The 25,345-nt window shown below is 37.1% G+C and overlaps 3 protein-coding genes across 4 annotated transcripts; all 3 read left to right on the top strand.

Annotated features, from left to right (window-relative positions):
- Positions 1–8,024: 8,024 nt before the first annotated feature.
- On the top strand, positions 8,025–14,905 carry LOC113062252 (myelin-associated glycoprotein-like). Of its 2 annotated transcripts, XM_026231976.1 has the most exons (9): positions 8,025–8,175; positions 9,107–9,184; positions 9,291–9,656; positions 9,745–10,062; positions 10,144–10,410; positions 10,936–11,232; positions 11,654–11,741; positions 13,593–13,647; positions 13,809–14,905. In XM_026231976.1, exons 2-9 carry the CDS (start codon positions 9,121–9,123, stop codon positions 14,163–14,165), a joined length of 1,812 nt encoding a protein of 603 aa, XP_026087761.1. In that variant the 5' UTR covers positions 8,025–8,175; positions 9,107–9,120; the 3' UTR covers positions 14,166–14,905. The 2 variants fall into 2 exon arrangements, with proteins under 2 accessions (XP_026087761.1, XP_026087770.1); XM_026231985.1 differs by lacking the exon at positions 8,025–8,175 and having other exon boundaries at positions 8,627–9,184.
- Positions 14,906–19,225: 4,320 nt separating this feature from the next.
- On the top strand, positions 19,226–20,913 carry LOC113062302 (fish-egg lectin-like). The gene is made up of 6 exons (XM_026232056.1): positions 19,226–19,369; positions 19,534–19,621; positions 19,706–19,933; positions 20,009–20,220; positions 20,361–20,488; positions 20,601–20,913. Exons 2-6 carry the CDS (start codon positions 19,570–19,572, stop codon positions 20,740–20,742), a joined length of 762 nt encoding a protein of 253 aa, XP_026087841.1. The 5' UTR covers positions 19,226–19,369; positions 19,534–19,569; the 3' UTR covers positions 20,743–20,913.
- A 1,498-nt stretch (positions 20,914–22,411) lies between these two features.
- LOC113062292 (fish-egg lectin-like) lies at positions 22,412–25,319 on the top strand. The gene is made up of 6 exons (XM_026232044.1): positions 22,412–22,515; positions 23,216–23,286; positions 23,380–23,607; positions 24,078–24,292; positions 24,444–24,571; positions 24,686–25,319. Exons 2-6 carry the CDS (start codon positions 23,232–23,234, stop codon positions 24,825–24,827), a joined length of 768 nt encoding a protein of 255 aa, XP_026087829.1. The 5' UTR covers positions 22,412–22,515; positions 23,216–23,231; the 3' UTR covers positions 24,828–25,319.
- Positions 25,320–25,345: the final 26 nt, after the last annotated feature.

Here is a 25,345-nt window from a genome sequence, read left to right as displayed (position 1 = left end):
CGGTTCAGCGCTGTGATTTCGGCGCATTTTAATATGGACAGTCATGGAATTTGTCAAAGTTAGCATAAATTAATCAAATCCAATCTCCATATGGACCAGTATATGTAAATGTTAAGCCGCAAAAGTTGGTTGAAATATGAATCCGTGTTCTGCGCGTCTCTATGTGAATTAATGAATGGCAGAGACGTGTGGGTTTGTTTACTACATAGACTGAAGCATGACGCTCGCATTCATTTCAGCATCTGAGCTTCAGAGTTCTCTCTCCATCAAGCGATCTGAATTTTTCAGTTCATCTCAATGGACGCACAGCGCACCTGCATTTGATGCTCTGCAAACTCTTTGTGAAGGCGCACGACTCACCGTCGCTTTACTGATAGCGCTGTTTCTCGTATGCAAAGAGAGAGAGCAAGAGTCCACGCTGAATCGACACGCTACATGTTAACTATTCTTTGTTGTCTTCTCCTGTCAAAATAATGGAGTTCATTTAGAATTATTCATATTCATTTTCGAACAAGCAGAACACATACCGTTTTCTCCGGGAGTGGGCGGAGCTAATGCGCAAATGGCAATTTCATTGACTGGCGCTGATCTTGTACCGTCCCTGTTTTGATTTCAGCAAATGAGTTTGACCGAACGCAGACAACGTGATTAATATTCATGAACCCAGCAGCTCATCAATTCATAGTGCATTGTATATACATTAGTATGATAGTAGAATTAGTAGTAGTATTATCTTTTAATAATAATTAATATGATCTATTTCTATTTTTTTTTTTACAGAAACCCTCAATGACCAAAAATATCTTAAGCATCACCACCAGTCTTAAGTTCAGTTAAAATGACAAATATGCATTCATTAGGCCTAAAAGTTAATTTTTACATAAAGGCACTGTACTAGAAACATTACTATTATTTAGTAAAATGTATGTGATACTGCTACTACTGTTGAAAAAAAATGATAAAACTTTATTTTTTAAAGAAATAAATCACAATATTTCTTCCACGTTTTAATTTTTATAGCAAATCCCCTTTATTTACTAAAAATAAAATGTGTTTAAAGTTCATAAATTAAAAGACAAATAAAATTTGGGTGAAACTTGTTTACTGTTTTTCATAATTATATAACTTGTAGAAAAACTTTAAACACAATTGTAAATAAGTATAAAGAATGGCATTGGTTTTATTTTTAGTGCTAAAAAGTTATAATTTTTTTAATTAGCATATTTTTGTGTTTTGCTTTGGTACCGAAATTGGTACCGAGAACCGTGGATTTTCACTGGTATCGGTACCGAATACTGAAATTTTGGTACCGTGACAACACTACTGAGATCTGTTAACTGTTTAGCATGTAAATCTGTTTACTGTCATTAGACATTATTCTCTTACAAGCCATAGAAATTTGTTTATTGATGACTCTTTTACTTTTTAATGCTTTATTGTACAATTTTTAATTTAAATGAAATGTAAATTAGGTCAGTTTAAATTCTAGTCAGTAAAGAGTGAGTTCATGGCTAGAAAAGGGGTTTCGTGCATTACTTTGTATGCTTTGCATGTCTGTGTGTGTTTGCAGGTGTTTGCTGTATCACTCTGCCACAGAAGATTAAAGTGTCCGTTCCAAGTTAATCTATTTCCTCAGCGACCAGCACGGATCAACTCTAAACATGACGAAGCGAATATCTTGCTCTTTTGAAAGACCAAACAAAGAAGTTTCACTTTAAAAATAAAACACACAGCTTCTCCATGAAATGGCGCCGACGGCAACAGAGAGATTAAAAGTTACGCCTTCTTTTGCGTGAACATTTGGGTGGCATTTTGCAAATCTTCCCACATAGAGATGTAGATATGTAGGGACGTGTTTAAACGAGTCATTTTAGAAGGGAGTGGCAGATTCTTAACTTTGATAAATAGGCGGCGGCATATATGGATATCTCTGCTGTTTTTTTGTAGTTTTAGGTGTCCTTAATAACATACTAAAAGTTAACCAAAGTTTGACCACTAGAAAGGTGTAATTTTCAAGATGGTGTCCAAGATGGGCAGGGAGCCCTTAAAATATCCTAACTCCTTCATTATATGACTTAGTCAAGTATTCTTGGTGTCTAACCCTATGTTTTCTGGGTCTATGAATCCATTGGACTTGTCTAAATTGCACTGACATGATTACATACTTATGAAATACATGATTTTGTGAGAATACTGTAAGGTTTTATCATTGTTTGGGGTGAACCAGAGATGTAAACAATTTAGCCTATGTCATGTAACTCCTACTCAGTATGTGTTTTTTTGCTAAAACACAGACTTTACATTCAATGTTATTGCACCCAAAAGTTACTTAAATTGTAGTTGTATAACTTTGATCATAAAAAACCCTGAATTAGCCCGAACAGAGGCTTGTGTGAAACCTCTAAAATGGTCACTCATTTCAATTTGAATAAGGTAACACATATGTAATGCATCCTCTATAGATGTTTTTGAGTATGAAGGTAGCATTATACTAAACCCAACAAAACTAAATTCACAATTTTCAGTAATTCAGAAGATGGTAGAAGAGAATACTGACATTTGATATTGCTTGACTCCTTGTAATGTTGTTGGCCGCCCATTGTATACCATTTTGCTCAAACAAAATTCATCCTAGACTACTTAAAAAAAGAAAAGTTATTTATTTTTTTGTAATTTAATTCAAAAGAGTAAACTTTTGTATATTCATTGCACACAAACAGAAATATTTCAAGAGAAAAAAATCAGTATCTCAAAAAATTTGAAAATTCCATTATGAGCTTGATTAGTTTTATTAATTATGAGTATAAATACTGGGTACCTCCTGGGTTAGTTCAGAACATGCAACCACAAATATGGGAAAGACTACTGACTTGACAGTTGTCCAGAAGACAATCATCAACACCCTCCACAAGGAGTGTCAGTCACAGAAGGTCATTGCTGAAAGGGCTGGCTGTTCACAGAGTGCTGTATCAAAATATATTTATAGAAAGTTGACTGGAAGGAAAAACTGTGGTAGGAAAAGGTGCACAATCAACAGGGAAGACCACAGCCTTGGGAAGATTGTCAGGATTGCCGATTCAAGAACTTTGGAGAGCTTCACAAGGAGTGGACTGAAGCCGGAGTCAGCGCATCAAGAGTCATCACACTCAGACATCTTCAAGAAAAGGGCTACAGCTGTCACATTGCTAAAACCAAGCCACTCTTGAACCAGAAAAAAACATCAGAAGCATTTCACATCGGGTAAGGAGGAAAATAACTGGACTGTTGCTCAGTGGTCCACAGTCCTCTTTTGCAAAAGGAGCCCCAACCAAGTATTGAGTGCATAATTAAACCTACTTTGGAGATCTTGAACATTTCTGTTTTGTAAATCTTTTTTTGATTGATCTTTGAGAAAATATTCTACTTTTTTGGGATACTGAAGCTGTAAGTCGTAACCATCAGATATAAAAATCTACAATATAAAAAAGTTTGCTTTTTAAATTAAATTTAAAAAAAATAAAGAACTTTTCCATGATATTAATTTTTTTTTACATGTACCTGTAGGGAAATTTTACTTATTTTTCCCATAAATATGCTTGTAAACCAATTACTTTAATATATAATTGGATTTGTAATCACTTATCTATCATGCAAATATGATAATTAGAATATTACATGGCCAAAACATGTATCAGGCACCAATATTTCTGGTCTAGGAGGAATACAAAGGAGTAATGGTCATTTTAAGGACCTGGCGGCAGCCATTTTGGAAACAGGGCCTTTCTTGGAGTCAAACTTTGGTAAACATTTAGTATGTTTTTAAGTACATTTGATACTACTGTAAACCACTGAGAAACCTTTTTTGGGGGGGTCAAGACATATTTGCAGCTGACTAAAAGAATATCTCTTTGGATTTGAGACTTTAGTCTTTGCAACTTTACAGACCTTAGCACTCCTAAGAGAAAGGAAAAATTAAAATCTCATCATATGACCCCTTTAAAGCTCTCAGTGGATCATGTGTGATCGTGAAGTGCAGATTTGAGATTAAGAAACAATATGATAAACACCTTATTGATAAGATGCTAAAGGATTGTGGTTCAGAGATGGAGCAAATGTGTTTAACTCCAGAGATTTCAAACAATAATAATCATGAAAATCTTCATTAAATTTAAGGCCAAATAATAATTAAAAATCCAGGTTGTTCAATTAACCATTTAACCTTACCACATTGCTGTTTATTTCAGTTTTTTTAAATGTTGGACACATTTGTATAGTTTTTTTTTGTTTGTTTGTTTGTTTTTTGTTTTTTGCAGCACAAGACTTGCGAAATGAAATGCAAGGATCTGTGTTTAGAATGCATGTTAATGCTGATACAGGAAGAACTGTTTCAGGTTACGTATGTAACCATAGTTCCCTGAGTAGGGAACGAGACACTGCGTCCTCTAGGGGTCACTTTGGGGAACACCTCGTCGTGACCCGTGTCTGAAGTATACATTGAAAAAACTTGTTGGCCGGCGACAGCCTCCGACGTCACTACCGGCGTGACTATAAATAAGCACCGGGAGAGCATGTCATTATCTTCTTCGTCTAAAGCTTGCGTCCGAAGCATGGCAGGGAGCTAGAGAACGCAGTGTCTCGTTCCCTACTCAGGGAACTATGGTTACATACGTAACCTGAAACAGTTCCCTTTCGAGGGAACTTCGAACTGCGTCCTCTAAGGGTTGCGTTGGGGAACAGTATACCCACGCCGTCATGCTGAGGGGAGTGCAGGCCAGAATCATGGCGAGCACTAAGTACCAACTCTACCATTACCATGGGAGTTGCCCCTGGGACTTTTAGATGGCTGTCTGTGACATTACCCCTTACGGCCAAAAGGACTAAGCTATATACCCAACCTAATTGTTAGGGCCTCTGCCCAGGGTAGAGCTGAAGGCTTGGAATCAGGAAAAATTCCTTTAAAGGGATATGGCTAAGAACCTAGCATTTCTACCAAGTCTTGTCTGTCACACAGGGGCTACCCCTAGCTTATGCATAAGCTTGCTGAAAGAGCTGTCTCAACAGTGCTCTAGTAGCAACGCCCTGTTTAGATAGGTATCCGAGGATACATAGGTGGAGTGGCAAAAACAGAGAACTCATATGAGAGGAGAACTCCGAGCTCAGAGTAGTGCGCTCATAGGCGACCCTTTTTTGAAAAAAGGGGAGCGGTGCTAAATTACCACGAGAATCACCCAAATAGCCCCTCATGTTGAGAGAAGCAATGCTTGAGGTGAATAAACAAATACACACTGGCTGAATGGAGCCCAAGGAACCATGGTCTAATCATCTCAAGAAAGGGAATGAAGCAGAGCGCGTAACCCTTATCATACAGGATTTCAGAAAGTTTGCAGAGTCTTGTGTGCAAACTTACCACTTGTGGATTTTTAGAAAGTGCGCAAAGTGTTCACGTGCATACTGACCACCATGTGGTTTTGAGAAAGTACACAAAGCTTAGTGTGTGTACTTCAAGGTTCCTAAGCATCGCAGAGGCGCTGAATCTCACAGGAGAGGCAAGCTCAATTTCACAAACCTCGGACGAGGGGAGCATCACCTGAGGCAGCATATACTGTACAAGAAGACTTCTGTAACTGCCACCTCCACTTCTCGCTAGATACGACAGCACCCCTAAGCGGCCAGGAGACCCCTCGGAGTGACCTGGCCAGACATCCATGAAATTCCCTGCAGTGCTGTGCCAGGTCTGATGATCAAGGAGGCTCCCTCAGAAACCTGTGATCTCAGCCACCTAAAATTGGAACATGAAGCCAGATGGCTGGTGCTGGCGAGTGTTTAGTAAACACTGTAACTGAGCACAGCAAAGGAAACTCAAAGAGTTTATTAGTAGACACGTAACCACCAGCAATTTAATAAACATAAGTATATACAGAGACGGTTACATTTACTCACCCACCCTCCTCCGCTGGAGCCCTGCTCAAGAGGTGCCTCCTTTTAGTCTGGACCATCAGTCGGTTGCTATGAACATAGAACCATAAAAACACTATAGCTCCAGCATAGGAGACTGTTATGCGAGAGGTTTACACCTAACCTCGATCAGGTGGAGAGCTGGTGGTTACAGGGGAATTAGGAAGGGGAGGATAAAAGCAGAAGTTAACCATCTGAAGTCGATTAACGCATATACGCGTTATGAGGCTATTTTCTCCTGATAACCTCTTAGACTCCAGAGGGTTAAAAATCCCCAAAGGGAACGAGTAGATACCTCGGTATCACTCCGCTGCCTCGTCTAGATCACACCCCTTAGGTTCTGCTTACCATTCCTCTAACCCCTTCCCGCAGGTGGGGGAGGAGTGTGAGTTGCGACACTAGCCTTCTGTGCCCGTCTTTGATCCTCAGATCGAGACAGGCCAGGACCCCTATGTTGTTCGGGCTCAGACCTGGACCTTCATAGAACGAAGGATCTGAAAGCAACAGAGCACGCCTTCATCTCCCTGAACTTCTCAAATTGCCGTCTCAATGGAAATACCGAAAAGTTCAGAAGGCGAAACCTGAGCATCGAGAAGAAAGCCTTTTCTTTTCTCCTGATGTCTGCCAGGTTCATTCACAGATGTCTCTCTGCTGCGACCATGGCCGCCATATTCCCGCCCATGGCGGAGGTGGCCTACTTGGTAGCATGGAGAGATCCGTGGTGCGGCGCAGCTCAGCTACATTGTCAGAAAAAAGGCCCCTTCCTCTATCCAGGTCTCTTAGCAGATCAGTCTGATATGCTTGAAGTACCAGCATTGTGTGTAATAAAGCCACAGCCTGACCTGCTACTGCGTATGCCATGCAATTTAAGCGAGATTATTTTCTGAAGGGGCTTAGATGGCAAGGAGGGAGATTAAGTTTAAATTAAGTTTATGCATTTAGCAGACGCTTTTATCCAAAGGGACTTACAGTGCATTCAGTGTTCCCTGGGAATCGAACCCCCAACCTTGAGCTTCATAGCACAGTGCTCTATAAGAGAGGGTGTTTCCCATGCAGAAGGAAAAAAATTCCACAGATAAAAATTATTTATAAATTATTTATAAAAAATGTAGCTCTTTCTACTGGGGGATTCCCCTCATAGCCGCTTTCTCACATCACCTTGATGTCGGCAGATTACTTTCATGCCAAAACCGATGGATGCGAGAAGAAAACGGCATCTTTCATTTCTTTTTTTTTCTCTGTATGGAGATCATACAGAAATGAAAGGCTCACCTGAGCTGGAGGGTTATGGTCAAAAAAGGTAATTTTTGCTCAATAACCTCCAACAGCTCTACATACGCAGGGCAGGAGAATTGAGAAGGCTGAGCCTCAGCTTCTTCACCATCCTCAAATATCTCTTGCTTTTCCTTGGTAAAAACCCATCAGAACACTAACCTCAGTATCAGAAAATGTTAAAGATATAACATCATCCTCCCGAGGCTCTCTCTCTCGTCTGCCGTCCTTTTTTTTTTTTTATGAACTCGAAAGGGAAAGTCTCTCTTTAAACCATTCAGACAGATTGACCTGTATTCTCACGAGCTCATTCTCTTCCATGCCTCAGCACGGACAGGTCCTGATCCTCTTTATTTCAGAAGAGACGAACTAGAGCGGAGCTTTTTCCATTGAAAAAACACTCTCAATGCATGCAGATTGCCTCCTCAAAGACATCGCGTGCATGCTCTTCACCCAAACAAATTACGCAAAGATCGCGTGTGTCATCAGGTGTCAAATAATGCAGACACGGATGCACACATCGTCTAAATGCTTGTTAGTTGTCGCCATGATAAACAGAGAAAGATCGCCCTTACTGGTTCTTTCAGATGCACGCTTCAAACAAAACAGTCAGTGAAGATGAAGAAGATAATGACATGCTCTCCCGGTGCTTATTTATAGTCGCGCCGGTAGTGACATTAGAAGCTGTCGCCGGCCAACAAGTTGGTGTTTTTTCAATGTATGCTTCAGACACTGGTCAGGAAGAGGTGTTCCCCAAAGTGACCCCTAGAGGACGCAGTTCGAAGTTCCCTCGAAAGGGAACTGGTGTGAGCTGATGAAAAAGGGAAGTTATAATAGACCTGATGTCTGTCAGTAGACTGTACTTCAGATTCTGTTCCTGCAGCAGAGCTTCAGTCCGTCTCTAATCAGCAGCAGATCTTACAGCTGGAAACTTGGGATCTAAACAGGAGATTCCCACATTTCAGTAAGGTCGGAATCATTTTCTTTTACAAATTCACTCAAATATAGGCTTTATATTTATAGTCTTTTTGCTATTTTACTCCCATTACACCCATTACAAAGGTGCTTAAAAGGCTCTTCACAGCGATGCCATAGAAGAACAATTTTTGATTCCACAAAGAACCATTCTTTAAAGAACCACCTCTTTCTTACCTTTTTATAATCTGAAGAAACTTCTTTCACAAAAAATAACCTTTTGTGAAACAGAAAGGTACTTCAGATGTTAAAGGTTCTTTATGGAGCCATTTAGACAAAAAAGGTTCTGTCATTGTGAAGCACCTTTATTTTTAAGAGTGTGAAATTAATTGTTTCAATTGTTTACAGATACTGTCATATCTATCTCATTATTGTTTTAAAGGATATATCATATGGACAATTTCATGAAACATCTAATAATGTCATGCATATAATTTTTTGTGAACATTTGAGAATACTTTAAGTGGTTAAACATCTGAGTTAATATACTGAAATAATAAATAATGTAAACATAAATATTAAAGTATCTGGCCAGGTTTCAAGGGTCTAAAACAAGAATTTACAGAGAAAAAAACTAATTTTTGGACAATATTATTTTCAGAAAATATTTAAATTTATGGGAGGAAAATAAACCAAAAAGTAAGGCAATGCTTTCAATAAACCATTAATATTGATGTAAAGAACGAAAAGTTATTTCCTCCTTCTTGAGGCTCCATATTTGTCAAAGATCATAGATTTTTGCAAATACTCTTGCATGATTTATACTTGAAAGCAAAGGTGATTTTCATGTTTCCAGTGCTCTTGAAATCCTAAAGAAAAGTCTCTTGATCATGGAAGAAAGAAATGAGCCATTCCTAAATATATGATGGTACAGAATTTGGGGATGAGGAGCTGAGTTTCTTTCTTATTTGTTTTTCACCTATAGGTTGATGTTCCTTAATGAATGAAAGGATGAACATTTGGAGAGCAGAGAAAATAATTCTACTCTGTTTTCTGTTGGAAGGTTATTTAGATTTATAGACTAATAAATAAAAAATACAGACCTTTTTTCTTGGTATTTATAGTATAAAAAAACTAATTCTTAAATGTTTTTATTATGTGTTTTGTAGGTGTTTTCTGTAGACATCTTAGCATCAGTCTGCCAGAGAAGATCGAAGCTCTCAGTGGATCCTGTGTGATCATAAAGTGCACTTTTGACTTTGATAAAGAATTTGACAATTACCTCAATGAGAATGATGCTACAGGACTGTGGCTCAAAGATGGAACTAATGAGAGTACACATCAAGTGTTTAACTCCAGAGATCCCAAACCTAATCACTTTAATGGGAAAATAACTGGAAAACTACATGAGAAGGACTGCACCACTGTCTTTTATAATGTTAGTTCAAAGCACAATGGTACATATTACTTCAGGATTAAGAGTGGAGATCTGAGATACACCTACAAACAAAACTTCTCCACTATAAATGTCATCGGTGAGTGATTTAAGTCTTTTATTTAAAAGTGTGTTAAATGAGGGTTTTAAAAGTTGCCATCATTGTCATTTTACTTTCTTTATTTCAGAGTCTCCTCCCAAACGCAGAGTGCAGCTGTCTGTGGAGCAGAAGGAGGTGCAGTGTCAGGAGGAGGTGTTGGAGGGGAGCTCTGTGAGACTGCGCTGCTCTGCTGAGACTCTCTGCTCCTCTCCTCCACCAACTCTCACATGGAGCTCCACTCCCAGAATCCCCCTCAGTGAGAGCAGCAGACTACAGGAGCTCATCTCTGATCTGAACTTCACTGCTACTCACCGTGAGGACGGAGTCACTTTCACCTGCACTATAACCTACCAGCTACAGGACAAGAACAAAACAGAACAGGACAGCATCACACTACATGTTCAGTGTAGGTCATGCTTTTTAGTTGTGACTTGTGAATCGTATTGTCTTGATTTTTATTGTGAGGCCCTATTTATTTTCTCTTCAGATTCACCCAAAAACACAGCAGTGTCTGTGATTCCCTCCAGCTCTGTGTTGGAGGGCAGTTCAGTGACTCTGATCTGCAGCAGTGATGCAAATCCAGCAGTGTTGAACTACACGTGGTCCAGAGAGAGTGAAGGACAGTTGAAGCAGCTGCAGACTGGAGACACTCTTACCTTCAATAGGACCGACCCGACACACAGAGGCTGGTACCACTGTACAGCTCAGAACCAACATGGACACCACAACTCATCAGTGATGCTGGACATTCAGTGTGAGTAATACTTAACAGACAATTTTACCTTGTCATAGTCATTAGCACCTAAAAGTTTATTATAAAATGAAGAGTTATGACACTGTATTTGTGTTATGATGCAATTACAGTGATTGTCATGAGAGTCAGTAAATAATGCCAGAAATGTCAGTTTTGGGGAAACTCTCTCTTTACGAATAAGGCAGATATGTATATATACAGTGGACATTCCAGTGTATTATCACAGTAAATAACAAAGTATCAAACCAAATATTATCTACATTCAAATAAATTGCACTTGCTTTGATATTTTATTACATAATGCAAATGCATTAATATATTTTTGAGTCCAAATAATTGGGCCGCTGTATATGTACCTGACAGAAATGTAAGCTACTCTAACTTTCCTAGTAAGCCAGTAAGTTTTCCTTCACCATTCTAGCAGCAGTGATGCAAATCTAGCCGCATTGAGTTGCATCATTTATCACTGACAGAAACCGAATAATTACAGTTATTCTGTTTTTTTTTTATTTCCATTATTTTCAGATGCCCCTAAAATCTCTCCATTCTCCAGCTGTAGCAGAACTGATGTAACTGTGTGTTTCTGTGAGGCTGATGGGAATCCCTCTCCTGAACTGAAGTGGCATCTGTCTGGACGTCCTGTCACTAACTCTTCAAACACATTCATCAGTGAAGAGCGATTGAGCAGCACAGGCTTGAGGAGCTCCATTACTCTTCATCAGTCTTTCACAAACTCATCCACTCTACAGTGTGTCAGCAGAAACACTCAAGGAACTGCGAGACAACTTTTTAATTTGCTTCATTTCACTCCTCAAGTGTCAGGTACATTTCATAGCCATTTACAGTTTTTTTAAGGTTTAATGTTTAAAGTATTTGCAGAAGAATCATCTTAATATTATTTTTTATTTCATATTTATATTTGTATTACTTGAATGCAATTCCATTTGTGTTGTTAATTTCCAGTTGATACATTAGAGATAGGGTAACGAATAAATGTTTAATTCTTCATTACCTCACATACTTAATGTTAATATAAATGTAAATGTATGAAAAGCTGTAAAAGAGCCTTCTTTTGCTTAAAGGTGTCCACAAACCACTCTTTTTTTTTACTGACCACAATGTCTACTCGGCTCATTCTTTTAGAGAGGACGAGGAAGTGGAACCACTAGTGTCAATGGAATTAACTGCTTTTTTTTTTTTTTTTTTTTACTCGTTTTTATATGTATTTTTTAATTATTATTAGGTTTCCATCATTTCTCTTTTTGGGTTGGAGCTGCTGGTGGGGCTACTGTGATGATGGTCTTTTGTGGCATTTTACTTATCTGTGCAAGGTACGTTCACATTGGCTGAGGTCACTATACAGTAATTCAACAACAAAGCCATAGAATTACACAGGGACATAGGTAGTTGACTAAAATTTTTAGATTTTTGGAAAATGCTGAATAAATGGGCTCTCTATAGCAGATTTGATCATGGTTATAAACTGTCCTGCTGTTTAGACAGTTTGATTACTTAAGCCAGTGGTCAGCGTTGCAAGTCCTTTCGCACTATAATCCGAAAGTAATCCATTAAAAAAAAATGTAAAAATAAAGAATATTAGCAGTTATACTGGTCAAGTGTGTGTTCAGTGCTGTTCATGACAGCAGTCAACTGCAAACACCTTATGCTATAATAACCTAGAGCTCCTGAACTTAAAGATTCAAGCATTTTTTTTTTTTTTTGGAAAGGAAAACATCTCAGGTTACGAATGTAACCATGGCTCCCTGAGTAGAGAACGAGACACTGCATCCTCTAGGGGTCGCTATGGGGAACACCTCGTCTTGACCCGTGTCTGAAGCATACATTGAAAAAACACCAATGAGTTGGCCGGCGACAGCCTCTGACATCACTACCGGCGCGACTATAAACAGGCACCGGGAGAACCCGTGATTCACTTGTTGTGTGATTCACTCTTTTTTTCTTTGGAAAGAGCAAGAGCAGAGCTTTTTCATTGAAAAAAAAAAAATGCTCACAATGCATACAGATTGCCTCCTCAAAGACATTGTGTGTGTGCTCTTTACCCAAACAAATGACGCAAAGATTGCGTGTCTCATCAGGTGTCAAATAACGCCGACACAGATGCACACATTGTCTAAACCAGGGGTGCCCAACCCTGCTCCTGGTGATCGACTGTCCTTCAAAGTTTAGCTCCAATCCTAATCAGAACAGTCAGTGAAGACAAAGAAGAGAATGACGTGTTCTCCTGGTCCCTGTTTATAGGCGCGGGTAGTAACGTCAGAGGCTGTCGCTGGCCAACTCGTTGGTGTTTTGTTCAGTGTATGCTTCAAACACGGGTCACGATGAGGTGTTCCCCATAGCAAACCCTAGAGGAAGCAGTTCGAAGTTCCCTTGAAAGGGAAAGAAAGATTTATGGAACAGAGGCAAAAATTTAAAATAATAATAATAATACTCTTTTTCTAAAGTGGTTTGACTGAAGTATATCCTTTAAGAATTGCAGAGACATTTCGAAACATTTAAAAAATGTTTATAAATTAAAAAAAACTATTTTTGCCACACAGACCTTTTATGTCATATATAAATGTGTCTTATGTATGATAATCAGCAAAGCTTTCAGTGGACAGGGAAGTTTGAAATTATTAATAAAGAAACATGTATGGAAAAGCTAAAGAGCAGAATGTGATTGACTTTAAAAGGAAGTATTAAAAGTGCAATAAGTCGTGGAAGAGAACTGAATCTGCTGACAATCTGTTTTCTGTGCACATGCAAAATGTGCTGAGGAAGGGGTCCCCTGCAGTCTCATATCAGCTGAATTCAAACAAATTATAAGAGATTCACTATGAGAAAAATTTGACAAAAGACCTGCCTTGATGAGTAGTCATAAACTAAGTAAATAAGCACTGTGCATTGTTCTTTACTAATTCACTCACTCTCACACACACAATAACCTCTGAAGAGGATTTATGCTTATCAGGTGTTGACTAAACCTGTGGCTTTTTTTAGAAAGTAAGTTTCCGACCCTTGACTTAAGCTATATCAATTAATCTCCACTCTAAAAATTATTTGCGACAGTCATCCACCCTATGTTTGTCAAAATTTCAATCCATACATGGGTGATGTTTATGACAGTTTTTTTTTTTTTTTTATAATGTTTTTATCATGGTCTATACCGAAATATTTTTCAGAAGAGAAAGCAATACAAGACGTTACGATGGCCCTGGACTCATTATGAATGACTGGGTGAGTTCCATCAAAGTAAATTATTCATTTTAAATAATGCAACTTATGTTAAATAAATATAAAACCAAAAATATCAAAACACACTCATTTTATTGTTTTAAAAGCAGAATATACCACAGCTTTCCACTGCTGATTTGTTAATCTATTATGCTGTTTAACAGAGGGATGAGGATGAAGTTTATGCCAGTAGCGCCATGCTGTCACCAAATGGAGCTGCCACCCAGAATCATAAAAGAGAACCTCTCCATTATGCCTCCATTGACTTCTCAAACTTCCAACCAGAGTCAGAAGAGATCAGGGGCATCTCCTCTCTGACAACAGACTATGCTGTGATCCGATGTGATCCTGGTGAAGTATCAGAGGCAGAGAGCGCAATAAGAGTTGATCAGCCCAACAGCAGCATTTCATCTGTAATGAAGTCTGAGGAAAAGGAGACCATACTAGAGCAGGAGGCAAATATCAGAGAAGAGTTCTCCCAGCCAGCAGAAGATACAACTTATGAAAGCATTACCATCTGAGCTAGAATTCTGAGCTAGAGCTAGAATCATGATCAGTGTTTTCCCATGTAATTACAAAGAATATTGACTTGGAGCTTTCAAGCTTGAAACAATATACATGCATACATACATCTATACTTAGCAAAATGGGATAAAATCCCAAAAGACAAATTATGCAAAAATGCATTTTGATTACATTTTGTGACTATACTCTTGAAACAGTGAGTATTTTAATGTTTACCGATTTGCCTCATTTACTTTGAGCGTAAGTACCACACTTTAGCCATAGTTGTATTATTATTGTTATTATTTTAATATTATTGTAATTATATGAAATTCATTAAAAAAATGTTTTCAGTCCTGCACAAGGTCTGATTTATCTGGAACAGAGTTTTGGTCTGGAGGAAAATATTTCCTTTATTCACAGAGAAGATCTGAAAAGCTGTTCTTAATGTGTGAATGCTGAGCAGCAAGTTATCTGTCACATAACACACATAATTCAAAAAGACATTATTGGTAATTCAATAGCCAAATGGGATGTTTATACTGTATGTGTCTAAATTAAGCTGGAATAGCAGATAAAATGTAAGCAACTTAACATTTTTCACATTCATTTTTCAGTTCTTCTTAACGATGAGCTTCTTTTGAAAAGCTATTTTTAACGTGTGAATGTTGAGGAAGTGGATAGTCCTTCCTGCTCTGAGAGTGACTGACCTCTTTAAGGTTAAAAATCTACAGTCACATATGACATTAGTTTCATTTTCTGATTAATTAAATATTTAAAGTGTAAGTTAAATTCTGAAGAAATTTAAGTTTTACATTTTGTTTAGAAAAACTTTGTTTTCATGTAAAAAAAAAAAAAGACAAAGAAAAACAAAACATTTAGCCTATTTAAAATATGTTAGGACAAAACGATGATTTAGATAGAAAACAAAATAAATGCTTTCTCTGCATGAACTTGACCAGAACAGCCTTCACACATTAGGCCGGGCATACACTGTGTGATTTTCATCCGATTTTGAGCCGAATTCTGACTCGTGCGACTCTTTTTCGGGTCGGGCCGAATTTCAGCATTTTTGTGCGTCGTTTGTCGTGCAGATTTCGTGCAGTGTACAAGGGGAAACGAGGCGATAAGCCTCTCCCGACCGGCAATCGGTTGGTCGGATGGATTTCTGACATGTCAGAAATTTTGGTTGCCTCTCATGAGGTATCGCACTATTGAAGCATGGCTACAAACCGATTTTCCGCGTTTCCCTCACTGCGCGTGCGTGAAACCATAAACGAAACCATGGTGACACCTGACACAGCGTGTAGTGTGGACTGAAGTGATGGAGGGCAAAGAAGTTATGGCAAAGAAAAATAAAAATAAAAGAGGGGAAAAAACGCCTGCTTACCTCCAGTTCGCGTTACAAAATGGATTGACCATATTGGCCACGTCTTCCCAGCCACCTGCGCGTCTAGATACGCAGACGCCTTTTTTTTTTTTTTTTTTGGGACGTTTCAGCACACATAATTGGGCTTTGGGCATATCACCAAAGCAGTGCGTTTATCCTGGGAAAGCATGTTTATTCTGAAACAGCGACAAACATCCGGGTTCTGAGGGATCCTACGTGTTGATTCGGTTGATTCCTCACGTATAGTGTGAGCAGTCAAATTGCAACTCGGCAATCGGACAGTACAGTGAGCGCACAAAAATCGTGAGCTTTGGCTTTACATCGCATGCGATCTACCAGTACAGTGTGAGTTGGTACCTTGCCAAAATCGCACAGAAATCGCACAGTGTATGCCCGCCTTTAGGGGTGCTCTGATCACGATCGGCCGATCGTTAATGCGCATCTCGTCAGTAAAGCCGGTTATCTAATCAGCGGTTAATTCCATCAGGTGCGTGATTTCACATAGAGCAGCTGTTACTACACAGAGCCGCTGTTAACTGAGAAGATGCGCCAAAAAACGCTGAAAATTAAGTGGATTTGCACATCTTCTCTATTAACAACGGCTTAACAGCTGCTCTATGTGAAATCACGCACCTGATGGAATTAACCACTGATTAGAGAACCGGCTTTACTGACGAGATGTGCATAACGATCAGCCGATCGTGATTGGAGCACCCCTATCACACATCTACTAAAAACATCTTGTTAGCAGTTGGCATAACAAATAAAGCTTAGAGCTGAGAAATTATTTCTCAGAAAAACACTTGCATAATTTGTTTGCAGATGCATGTTTGAATAACAATCAGAGATTGCAATGTTAAGTCCAAGTACTTCACTGCATATTGATTCAGGTAAAGTTCAGTTGGTTTTTAATAACCACATATGGTTTTCAATAACCCGAGACTCGAACCCACAACCCTAGGGTTAGGAGTCAAACTCTCTATCCGCAGGGCCACGACTTCCCCACATTTTCCAATCTGTTAAATTAGACAAACTAAATAAAATTATATTAAAACAGTGAACAGAATGTTGACAGTGATACAGTAAGTTGTACACTAGTAGTCAATCAGTATGTTCACACAGCACAGTTTCACTCGGCCTCAAATCATCAGTAAAGAACTTGGTTTCCTTTTGAATTTAGGAAACATACTACACTGCTACAACTACATGAGATAGACCCTTGTCTGGGAAGTCTTAAAGTTTATTCTTCAGAAGTGCTGTTTTTTTTTGTTGAACTGTTAGATGCCTGCAATGAATTTGCTCAGTATACTTCTGAAAATGGTTATGTGCATTGTTTTCTTGGGGGTTGCAAATTTTGGATTTCCATGAGTTTATTTAATTTGCACAGAGTTGCAATAGTGTATTTCCCCCACAAGCATCTGTTAATGTAATGGACATAGCAGAGAAAATCTTTTTCATTTTTTTCTTTTTTAAGGTGTGCTTTCTTGTCACTTCTACATATCTATTTTTACCACCAAAATGTGACATTGTGTGTCCAGTTGATGAAATGTTTATTTTGTAATACAGTGCTTCAGATAATCTGCTGGCAGTAGTGCTTAACGATTAATCGCAATTGATCGCATTCAAAATAAAAGTTGTTGTTTAGGCTACATAATATGTGTGTGTGTACTTCTTATGTATATATAAACACACATACAGTGTACATTTTGAAAATATTTACATGTATATGTTTATATTAATATCATTTATATTATATATGAATACATTTAATATATACACAATATAGCTTTCTTAAATTTATACATGCATGTGTGTGTATTTATATACCTAGTACACAAACATATATTATGTAAAAAAAAAAAAAAAATCACTTTAAATAGTATCATTTCGTCTTCTGCTTTCTCTTATTCATTGCTACCTCTGTCAGTCTCTTTGACTGATTCAATGAAAAGACTGGATTCAATAGTTCAGTTTTCAAGCTATTCTCACTGTATCTTACAGTGATTATTTAAGGAATATTGGTTCATATTTTTTATTCCAATTCCCCCGAAGGTTTTTTTTTTCTTCATGCCTTTCTAAACAATGTGTTATTTCAAACTGTCTGTAATTCTCCCTAAAATAAGGACAAGTGAGGAATGCAATTAAATTTGTGGACTGTAGGGGCATGAGTTTACCACATTAAGCCTGAAAATATGAAACGTGATTCAGACAGCTGACAACTTTTTAATCATGCTTAGCAGTAACTGCATGCACTGTAGAAAAGCAAAGTTTATCAGTAATGAATTATTTGTTGTTGAAATTTTTTCTTTTTAAATACATATTTAGCTTATTTAATGTTTTTTTCCCAATCCATTCCAGATACCAAGCATTTTTTTTTTTACTGTATCAAAACAGTTCGCAAGGAACAATTCTCATTGCTTGATGCTTATGTATTTAGTTACGTCCTTTGTTTGTAGTGCTTTCACATTATTTACTTAAAGCCCAACACTAGACAGGAGGATTGACATTACGGACATCCTCTTTATCTGATTCTAATCTGACAATCTTATCTGTGTGTACATCTTGTTCTGTACATGTGCCAGGTGTGGAGAATGACAGAAATACTGGAGATCAACTGCTTAACTTTTACTCTTGTATTGAACTGAACTACACTGAAACTACACTGAACTATAACTTCAGCTGATTTTGTCTTTTTTAGTGCTACTTTACATCATAATTGCTCATTATTTTCCTGTTTATCATTGGGATGTTGCATTTAAAAAAAAATCAGAAACACTTTATTTTATGGTTAAAAACAGCTTTACCTCACAAGCAAATCAAATATCACATGAAGTGTACAGTATATGAAAATTTTGTCTTTTAGCACTGGTAAAAGTATAAACAAATGAAAACTTGATTCTTACACTAGACTCTAAAAGACCAAAAGAGGATTTTTGCAGTGCATTAGATGATGAGAAAGACAAGCAAGCACAACAGTGGGATGCCGTTTAAAAACAAAAGTGAATGTATTGTTTGTACTTGGTTCAAAGCAAACATGAAAGAACGTTCATGTCAAAATGTTATCAGTTTACTTGTGATTGCTTTGTAGGGCTTTCATTTTCGTTTTTTCTACAGATCAGGTACTTTGTTCCTTCATTTAGAGATAACCATGCTCATTTTTTTCCCAACAAATTACTTTTATGAGAAAATATCCTCATTTTTCTATTGCAGAGTCATATTGCCTCCCCATTGGCACAGGATACAAGTATTGTAAGTAGAGCAGTTTAAATAAAATAAAATAATCAGCCGAGAGGTGATTTTCACACCACAGAAAAGAGACAAGAATTGCTTAGCAATGTTCATGATTATGTAAGCATTGTTGCCATTGAAATAAAAGCTAAATGATTTTAAAAACAAAATCAAAGACATAACATTTAGAAAAATCATGCTTTCATGCTACATTAATGATGATGTAGGTAAAAGTGATCCATAATTCATATGACATTTTTTAAGGTAACTTCCAGCAAGTTATCTAACTAATCACTCAATGACAGGGGGAGAACAGTGAGGTCAGGACCATGGCATGCAGGCAAACGGGTCATGGGTGCACACACCGAGAGACCAAAAAAATGTGATCAGTGTACTTAAAAATAAAGAGCAGAGATTCTTCTAAATCATCTGCCCAAATTCTCTTTCCACCTACAGTATCAGCTGTTGCCCTCGCAAAACCAGGAAACAAAGCGCAGCTATAAAAGCTAACTGTCACGCGACAGTAACTCCAAACATTGTAACAGCACCTGTAGAGTAAGTTCAGGAGAATCACATTGAATCAGACTGAATTCAAGAGAAAAGGTTAGCTTTATTTGATAATACTACAACATGATTGTAAGGCTGCTGTTAGAATTTCTATCTCAGTTTTTACATAGAAGCAACTTCATGGTTTTCATGTTGTATGGAATTTAAGAAGACAGGTAAACTTAAATGAGTTCATAGACATATATTTATTTTCTTTTCAGGAACAGGACCAGGCAATTACTCTGTGTTGAGGAACAATGAAAGTTTGTCAGAGCCTCCTGCTGTTCTGCCTGCTCCATTATACTCTAGGTAAACTATGAATGTGGTTTTTTGGGGGGATTAATGAACATATAACATGTTGTAGAATACATATTTTGATCCTTTTCCCCATAGCTTTGGAGTGTGAAGTGGTTCCTGGTAACCTGAAGCAGATTGATGCTGGTGTCGGGGTAGTAGGTGGGGTGAACGATGACAATGAAGTCTTCCTGTTGCTGGGGAAGGAATTTAGAAAGATAAATGTAACCATGAAGCACTTTACTGTCGGACCTGCTGGAGAACTAGCGGTGAATTTATCAAACAGCGTCTTTAAGTTTCAGAGTGGTCAGTTCAGCTCGATTCCAAGTAAGTCAGTCAATAGTTAAATATCAAAGATAAATGCTATTCTATTTTCACTCATTCTCTATGTTTTATTGCCAGTTACTTTTAAACAGGTGGATGCCGGAGGTGACCAGATTATTGCAGGTGTAACTCCACTAGATGATATCTTCTGTTTAAATAAGGATGCTAACAACATTGGGCCATCCAGCAGTTTTACTTGGGTACAACTTGCAGGAAAGCTGAAGTACTACAGCTGTGGCCCGTACAGCTGCTGGGGGGTGAACGCTGCAGGGAATATCCTCATCAGAAGGGTGAGTGCACTGCTAATGTGATGCTATGAAATAGTTAACATTGAGTTCTAGGCACATTTAAATAATTTTTTACAGTAAAGGAATTAAAAACACATGTGTTTTGTTCTCTGGGTGATTTTCTGTCTTGATGTGTTCTACAGTCTGTATGGGGTGCTTCCTGTGGAGGGTGGAGCTCTTTCGATGTCATTACTGGAAGTATGTCTATGGTTGAAGTAGCGACTGATGGCAGCGTCTTTGCTGTTGACACTCAGGGGTCTTTGTTTCAGAGGTAAGCAAAAAAAGTGCTTGCATTGAAAGTTTGCTTTATTTAAGAAATATGGGATAAAATATGAGAAAAATTTCATTTGCATTAACCATTATTCTTGTGTATTTTATATTAGAATTGGTGTCTCTGCATCGAATCCCATTGGCACAGGTTGGTTAGGTTATCTTGTGTGTCCAGATGGCCACAAGCACGTGACTTATGATCTGGGAAGGCTGTATGTCATCTGTAGTGATGGATCCATCAGGAGATGCATTTAAATGTCCAACAGAGGAGCTCAACTATAATTATAAACAGAAAATTTACATTGAAACTTGTTTTTCCTTTCTTTCCTTTGTACATTTTGTACATTTGTTGTGGATCGAGTAAAGCATTTTGATTTATGCCTTATGATTTTTAAATTGTCAATAAAGAATTGCTATTCTACACTATCAGCGTCTTTATAATCAGTCATTACATGAACTAATTTACATGTTTAAAAAGGTTGCTAAGTATTATGGGCAAAATGCATAAGGTTTCCCATTCAGTTTGTCAGAAAGAATTTAAAACCATTTAATACAAAGTAAAGTTACCTAATGTAATATACAGTAAGCCAGTTGTTATTGCATATTTTATCACCCTAAAGAAGTTTATAAAAAAAAAGAATTCTGTGGATTTATCCCTCTTATTACATGCTATTTAACACGTGCAAATAATTGGAAACAAAACACTGATTTGAAATATATTAGCTCACTTATAGTAACTAAAATGAAGCTTAAGCTATGCAACAAGACAAACACCAGAACATAATTACAGTAATACTGCCTATTAAGGTAAGGAAGAGAAAACAATTAGCTCACAACAGTGGTATAGCAAGTCAGCCTTAGGGTCATATGCAAAACAATTTGCTCGGTTCACTTCACCTAGCCCCTATTGTTGATCTTTGAGAAGTAGATAAAGTTACATGGATCATGTTTCACAAGCTGTTTTATTTATGGTACAAAAACGTAGAAATAACATTTAACGTTTCAAGTCCATTCATTATTTGTAACACGCAAGCCACCTAATAATCGCAGCTTTGTGCTATGTTTCTACAAAGTGCTTACTTTAAATTTTATAATAAAATATGTTGAATAAAAGTGATTGTATGCTCTTTAATTTGCAGTGAGATAATTCGCCGGAAGTGGCATATGAATCAATGATATTTTCCTCTTTAATATTTGCAGCAAGAAATAATACAGCAAGAATAAACAATTTAATAAAATTGAATGTCTCACGAAATCATTCAATCAGAGTTAAAAAAAAAAAAGTTAATAAGTCAATAATTGCTGTTTTTCAAGAATTAAAAATGTTGGATGCCACAGACATTTTTTTTTTTCACATTAACGTCACACAATAAAAGATAATATAATACAATATAATATTGTATTTTTTACTATATCCCTAAATTATTATGATGTTAATCTTATTTCGTTATTTTTTTAACCTGGCACTAAAATGCTGCCATAGACTATCTTTGTACTAAATGCAAACACACTTTTGGCACAAGGGCCAAAAAAAAAATAAAAAAAATAATAAAAAAATTGTTTTTACATTTACTGAATTTTTATTTTGTTGTGCATAGTTAAGTGGGTTGTGTTTAACACATTTAACACAGTGATTGTCAATTCCACACAAAGAGGTATATTCTAAACTTTTCATGCAAAAAGCAACAACACAGCTATTAAATCTGTCTTTGTGATAAACAAAAGTAAAAAAAAAACAAAAAACACCCAGTCTTGTGATAAAGAAGAATTCAACAAATGTGGGCTAAACTGGTTTTTGTAAAACTGATATGCCAAGACATCAAAATACCAGGATGACAAATTCCCCGCAAACAACTGCCTTATTCCTGTAAATAGTAGACATTACCTAATCAGGAAACAAATCAGGAAACAAAGTGCACCTATATAAGCTAATTGTCAAGCAATAGCATCTCCAAACTTTGTGGCGGCACCTGTAGTGTGAGCACAGGAAAATCACATTGATCGCTGAATCTACTGACACAACAAAAGGTTGGCTTCATTTAATAATACATAATTATCTAATGTTGGTGTTAGAATTGGAATCTCAGCTTCTGGATATAAACCAGAAACAACCTCATGCTTATTCATGTTTTAGGGTATTTAAGAAGACTTTAAAACGATTATACTTTTACATGCTCTGTCTCTACAAAGAGGTCAGTCAGTACAAGATCAGATGCAGGTTCATAGACTCTTTTTGGTTACACTTTAATTCTATAGTCCACTTTAGACATTCTACTAACTAATCGTAACTTTGCAACTACAGGTGCTTCTCAGTAAATTAGAATGTCATGGAAAAGTTCATTTATTTCAGTAATTCAACTCAAATTGTGAAACTTGTGTAATAAATACATTCACTGCACACAGACTGAAGTAGTTTAAGTATTTGGTTCTTTTAATTGTGGCCCACAAAGTAATTTCAAAGTAATTTCTAATGTATTGATAAGTACCTGTACATGTCAATTAACAACCCTTAGTGGACTGTTAGATTAGGGTTGGGTTAGTAATAAGTTCACAAGTACTTGCAAATTTACTTACAGTATTTTAAGTCTGTTGGTGGACCATCATAATAAAAATATTAAGAATCTACTAATACTCTAATGCCTGGTAGTTGACATGCAGTTGCAAAGTTATTTATAGTTAGAATATCAAGTGGACTTTCAAAATAAAGTGCCTTTTTTCTTCTTTTAAGGAACAGATCAGAAACAATGAAAGTTTGTCTGTGCATCCTGCTATTTAGCCACCTGTTCCTTTATACTATAGGTAAATGACGATTATATGACTTATAATCATATCAAGATAACATTTGAAGAATAATCTGCAGAACTGATTATTGTATTATATTTTTCCACATAGCTTATAATTGTGAAGTGATACCTGGTACCCTGAAGCAGATTGATGCTGGGCTAGGGGTAGTAGGTGGGGTGAATGATGACAATGAGGTCTTCCTGTTCCTGGGGACCAGATTTGAAAGGATAGGATCCTCCCTAAAGCACTTTACTGTCGGACCTGCTGGAGAACTAGGGGCAAATTCAACAAACAATGTCTTCAAGTTTACGGATGGAAGCTTCAAGCAGATTCCAGGTAAGAAGTGTTGTGGTATGCTTTCAAGTGTGCAAAATACATTGCTTTAGATTAATGCATTTGTCTGAAGCTTTTGTGCTTACATAGCATTTTAATTCTGACGGAATAGGTACTGTATACATTTTTACAGTCTTTTGTGATTCTTAGGAAATCAAACTAATGACTTTGGCAATGCAACATTCTTTGTCAGTTTAACATGAATCTTTGATTGTAAAAAAAATTCCTCTGTAATGAAGGCCAATACTTCATAAGGTGTGGCATTGAAAAAAAAAAACAGTTCAGAATAATATATTAATCCAGATCTGGCTTCTATCATTCTACAACTGAAATCACAATTGGAGTTTAGCTACAGAATGCGATTGTCACTGCTGTAAAAACAATTACTGCTAAATACAGCCTTAGTGGCCTTAAAGTTCGATGTTCAGTCTGTTGCTGGCTTTTTTCATTCAATCTCTTTGTTATATTGTCAGGCATTCAACTCAAACAAGTGGATGCTGGGGGTGACCAGATTATTGTAGGTGTTTCACCGGTAGACGATGTCTTCTGCTTAAATAAGGATGCTAACAATGTCATGCCATCCGGTGACGCTCCTTGGGTTCAACTTACAGGAAAGCTGAAGTACTACAGCTGTGGTCCGAACAGCTGTTGGGGAGTGAACGCTGCTGGAAATATCGTCATCAGAAGGGTCAGTGCACCGCTAAGATTTCAGAATCTTGTGAAGTGCATCACTGAATCTCTAGTTCTAGGCAGCTTAATATAATTACTTGTTAAAGTAAAAAAAAAAAGTAAAAAAAAAAAAAAAAAAACAGATCATGCACTCTTCTTGTGTTGTACAGTCTGTAACTGGTGCTAACTGTGGAGGGTCAGGTGCTTTTGAGGCTGTTGCTGGAGCTCTGTCCATGGTTGAAGTAGCAAGTGATGGCAATGTCTTTGGTGTTGACCTTCAGGGGAATTTACTGCAAAGGTGAGCTACAAAATACATGTCTTTGAAATTTAGTTTAGTTTAAAGAAACTGGCAATTATGAACAAAAATTAAATTATTTTCCTCAGCAGAAACCATTTTTCTTGTGTATTTTAGAGCTGGTATCACTATATCGAATCCCCCTGGATCTAGTTGGGGACTTATTTCAATCTGTCCCAATGGCCACAAGCACGTGACTTCTGATCTGGGAAGGCTGTACGTTATCTGTAGTGATGGATCCATCAGGAGATGCATTTAAATGGCCAACAGAGGAGCTCAACTATATAATTATAAAGGAAATAAATAAATAAAATTCTGTCTCTTTAATTTCTTTGCTGTTGAACAAATACAATTTTATGATCTGAGATTTTACATAATATGTAAAGTGTCAGTAAAAGGTAAATAAAGTGCTTTACCGTTTTCAATTATTACTTTTATTATTGTTATTTTACCCTTGTGCTGCGTTGAAAATCCTTTACTTTATTAAGTGTTCTGGTCAAAAATCACTAGCCTTCTCTCTTTAAACCATGAAAAAAGGAAAATGTATTGATTTATTTTGTTGTTTGGCATGATAACGATTAGAAAGCATATGTGACTGGGCATAAAATCAAGTTTGACCTTTTTCACAATCATGACAAATGCATCTAAGCATGTTTGAAATGTGCTTTCAAGTCCAATCCAAAAAGACCAATAACAATGAATATTCTAATAAAAAAAATAATAAAAAAAAGAATGATACATTTTTATCTCACGGTGACTTTAATATGTTTTTGTATG

Source organism: Carassius auratus, chromosome 4 (genome assembly GCF_003368295.1).
Source record: "Carassius auratus strain Wakin chromosome 4, ASM336829v1, whole genome shotgun sequence".
Lineage (NCBI taxonomy): Eukaryota > Metazoa > Chordata > Actinopteri > Cypriniformes > Cyprinidae > Carassius > Carassius auratus.
Note: the sequence above shows the minus strand (reverse complement) of the source record. Positions and strands in the feature narration are given on the sequence as shown.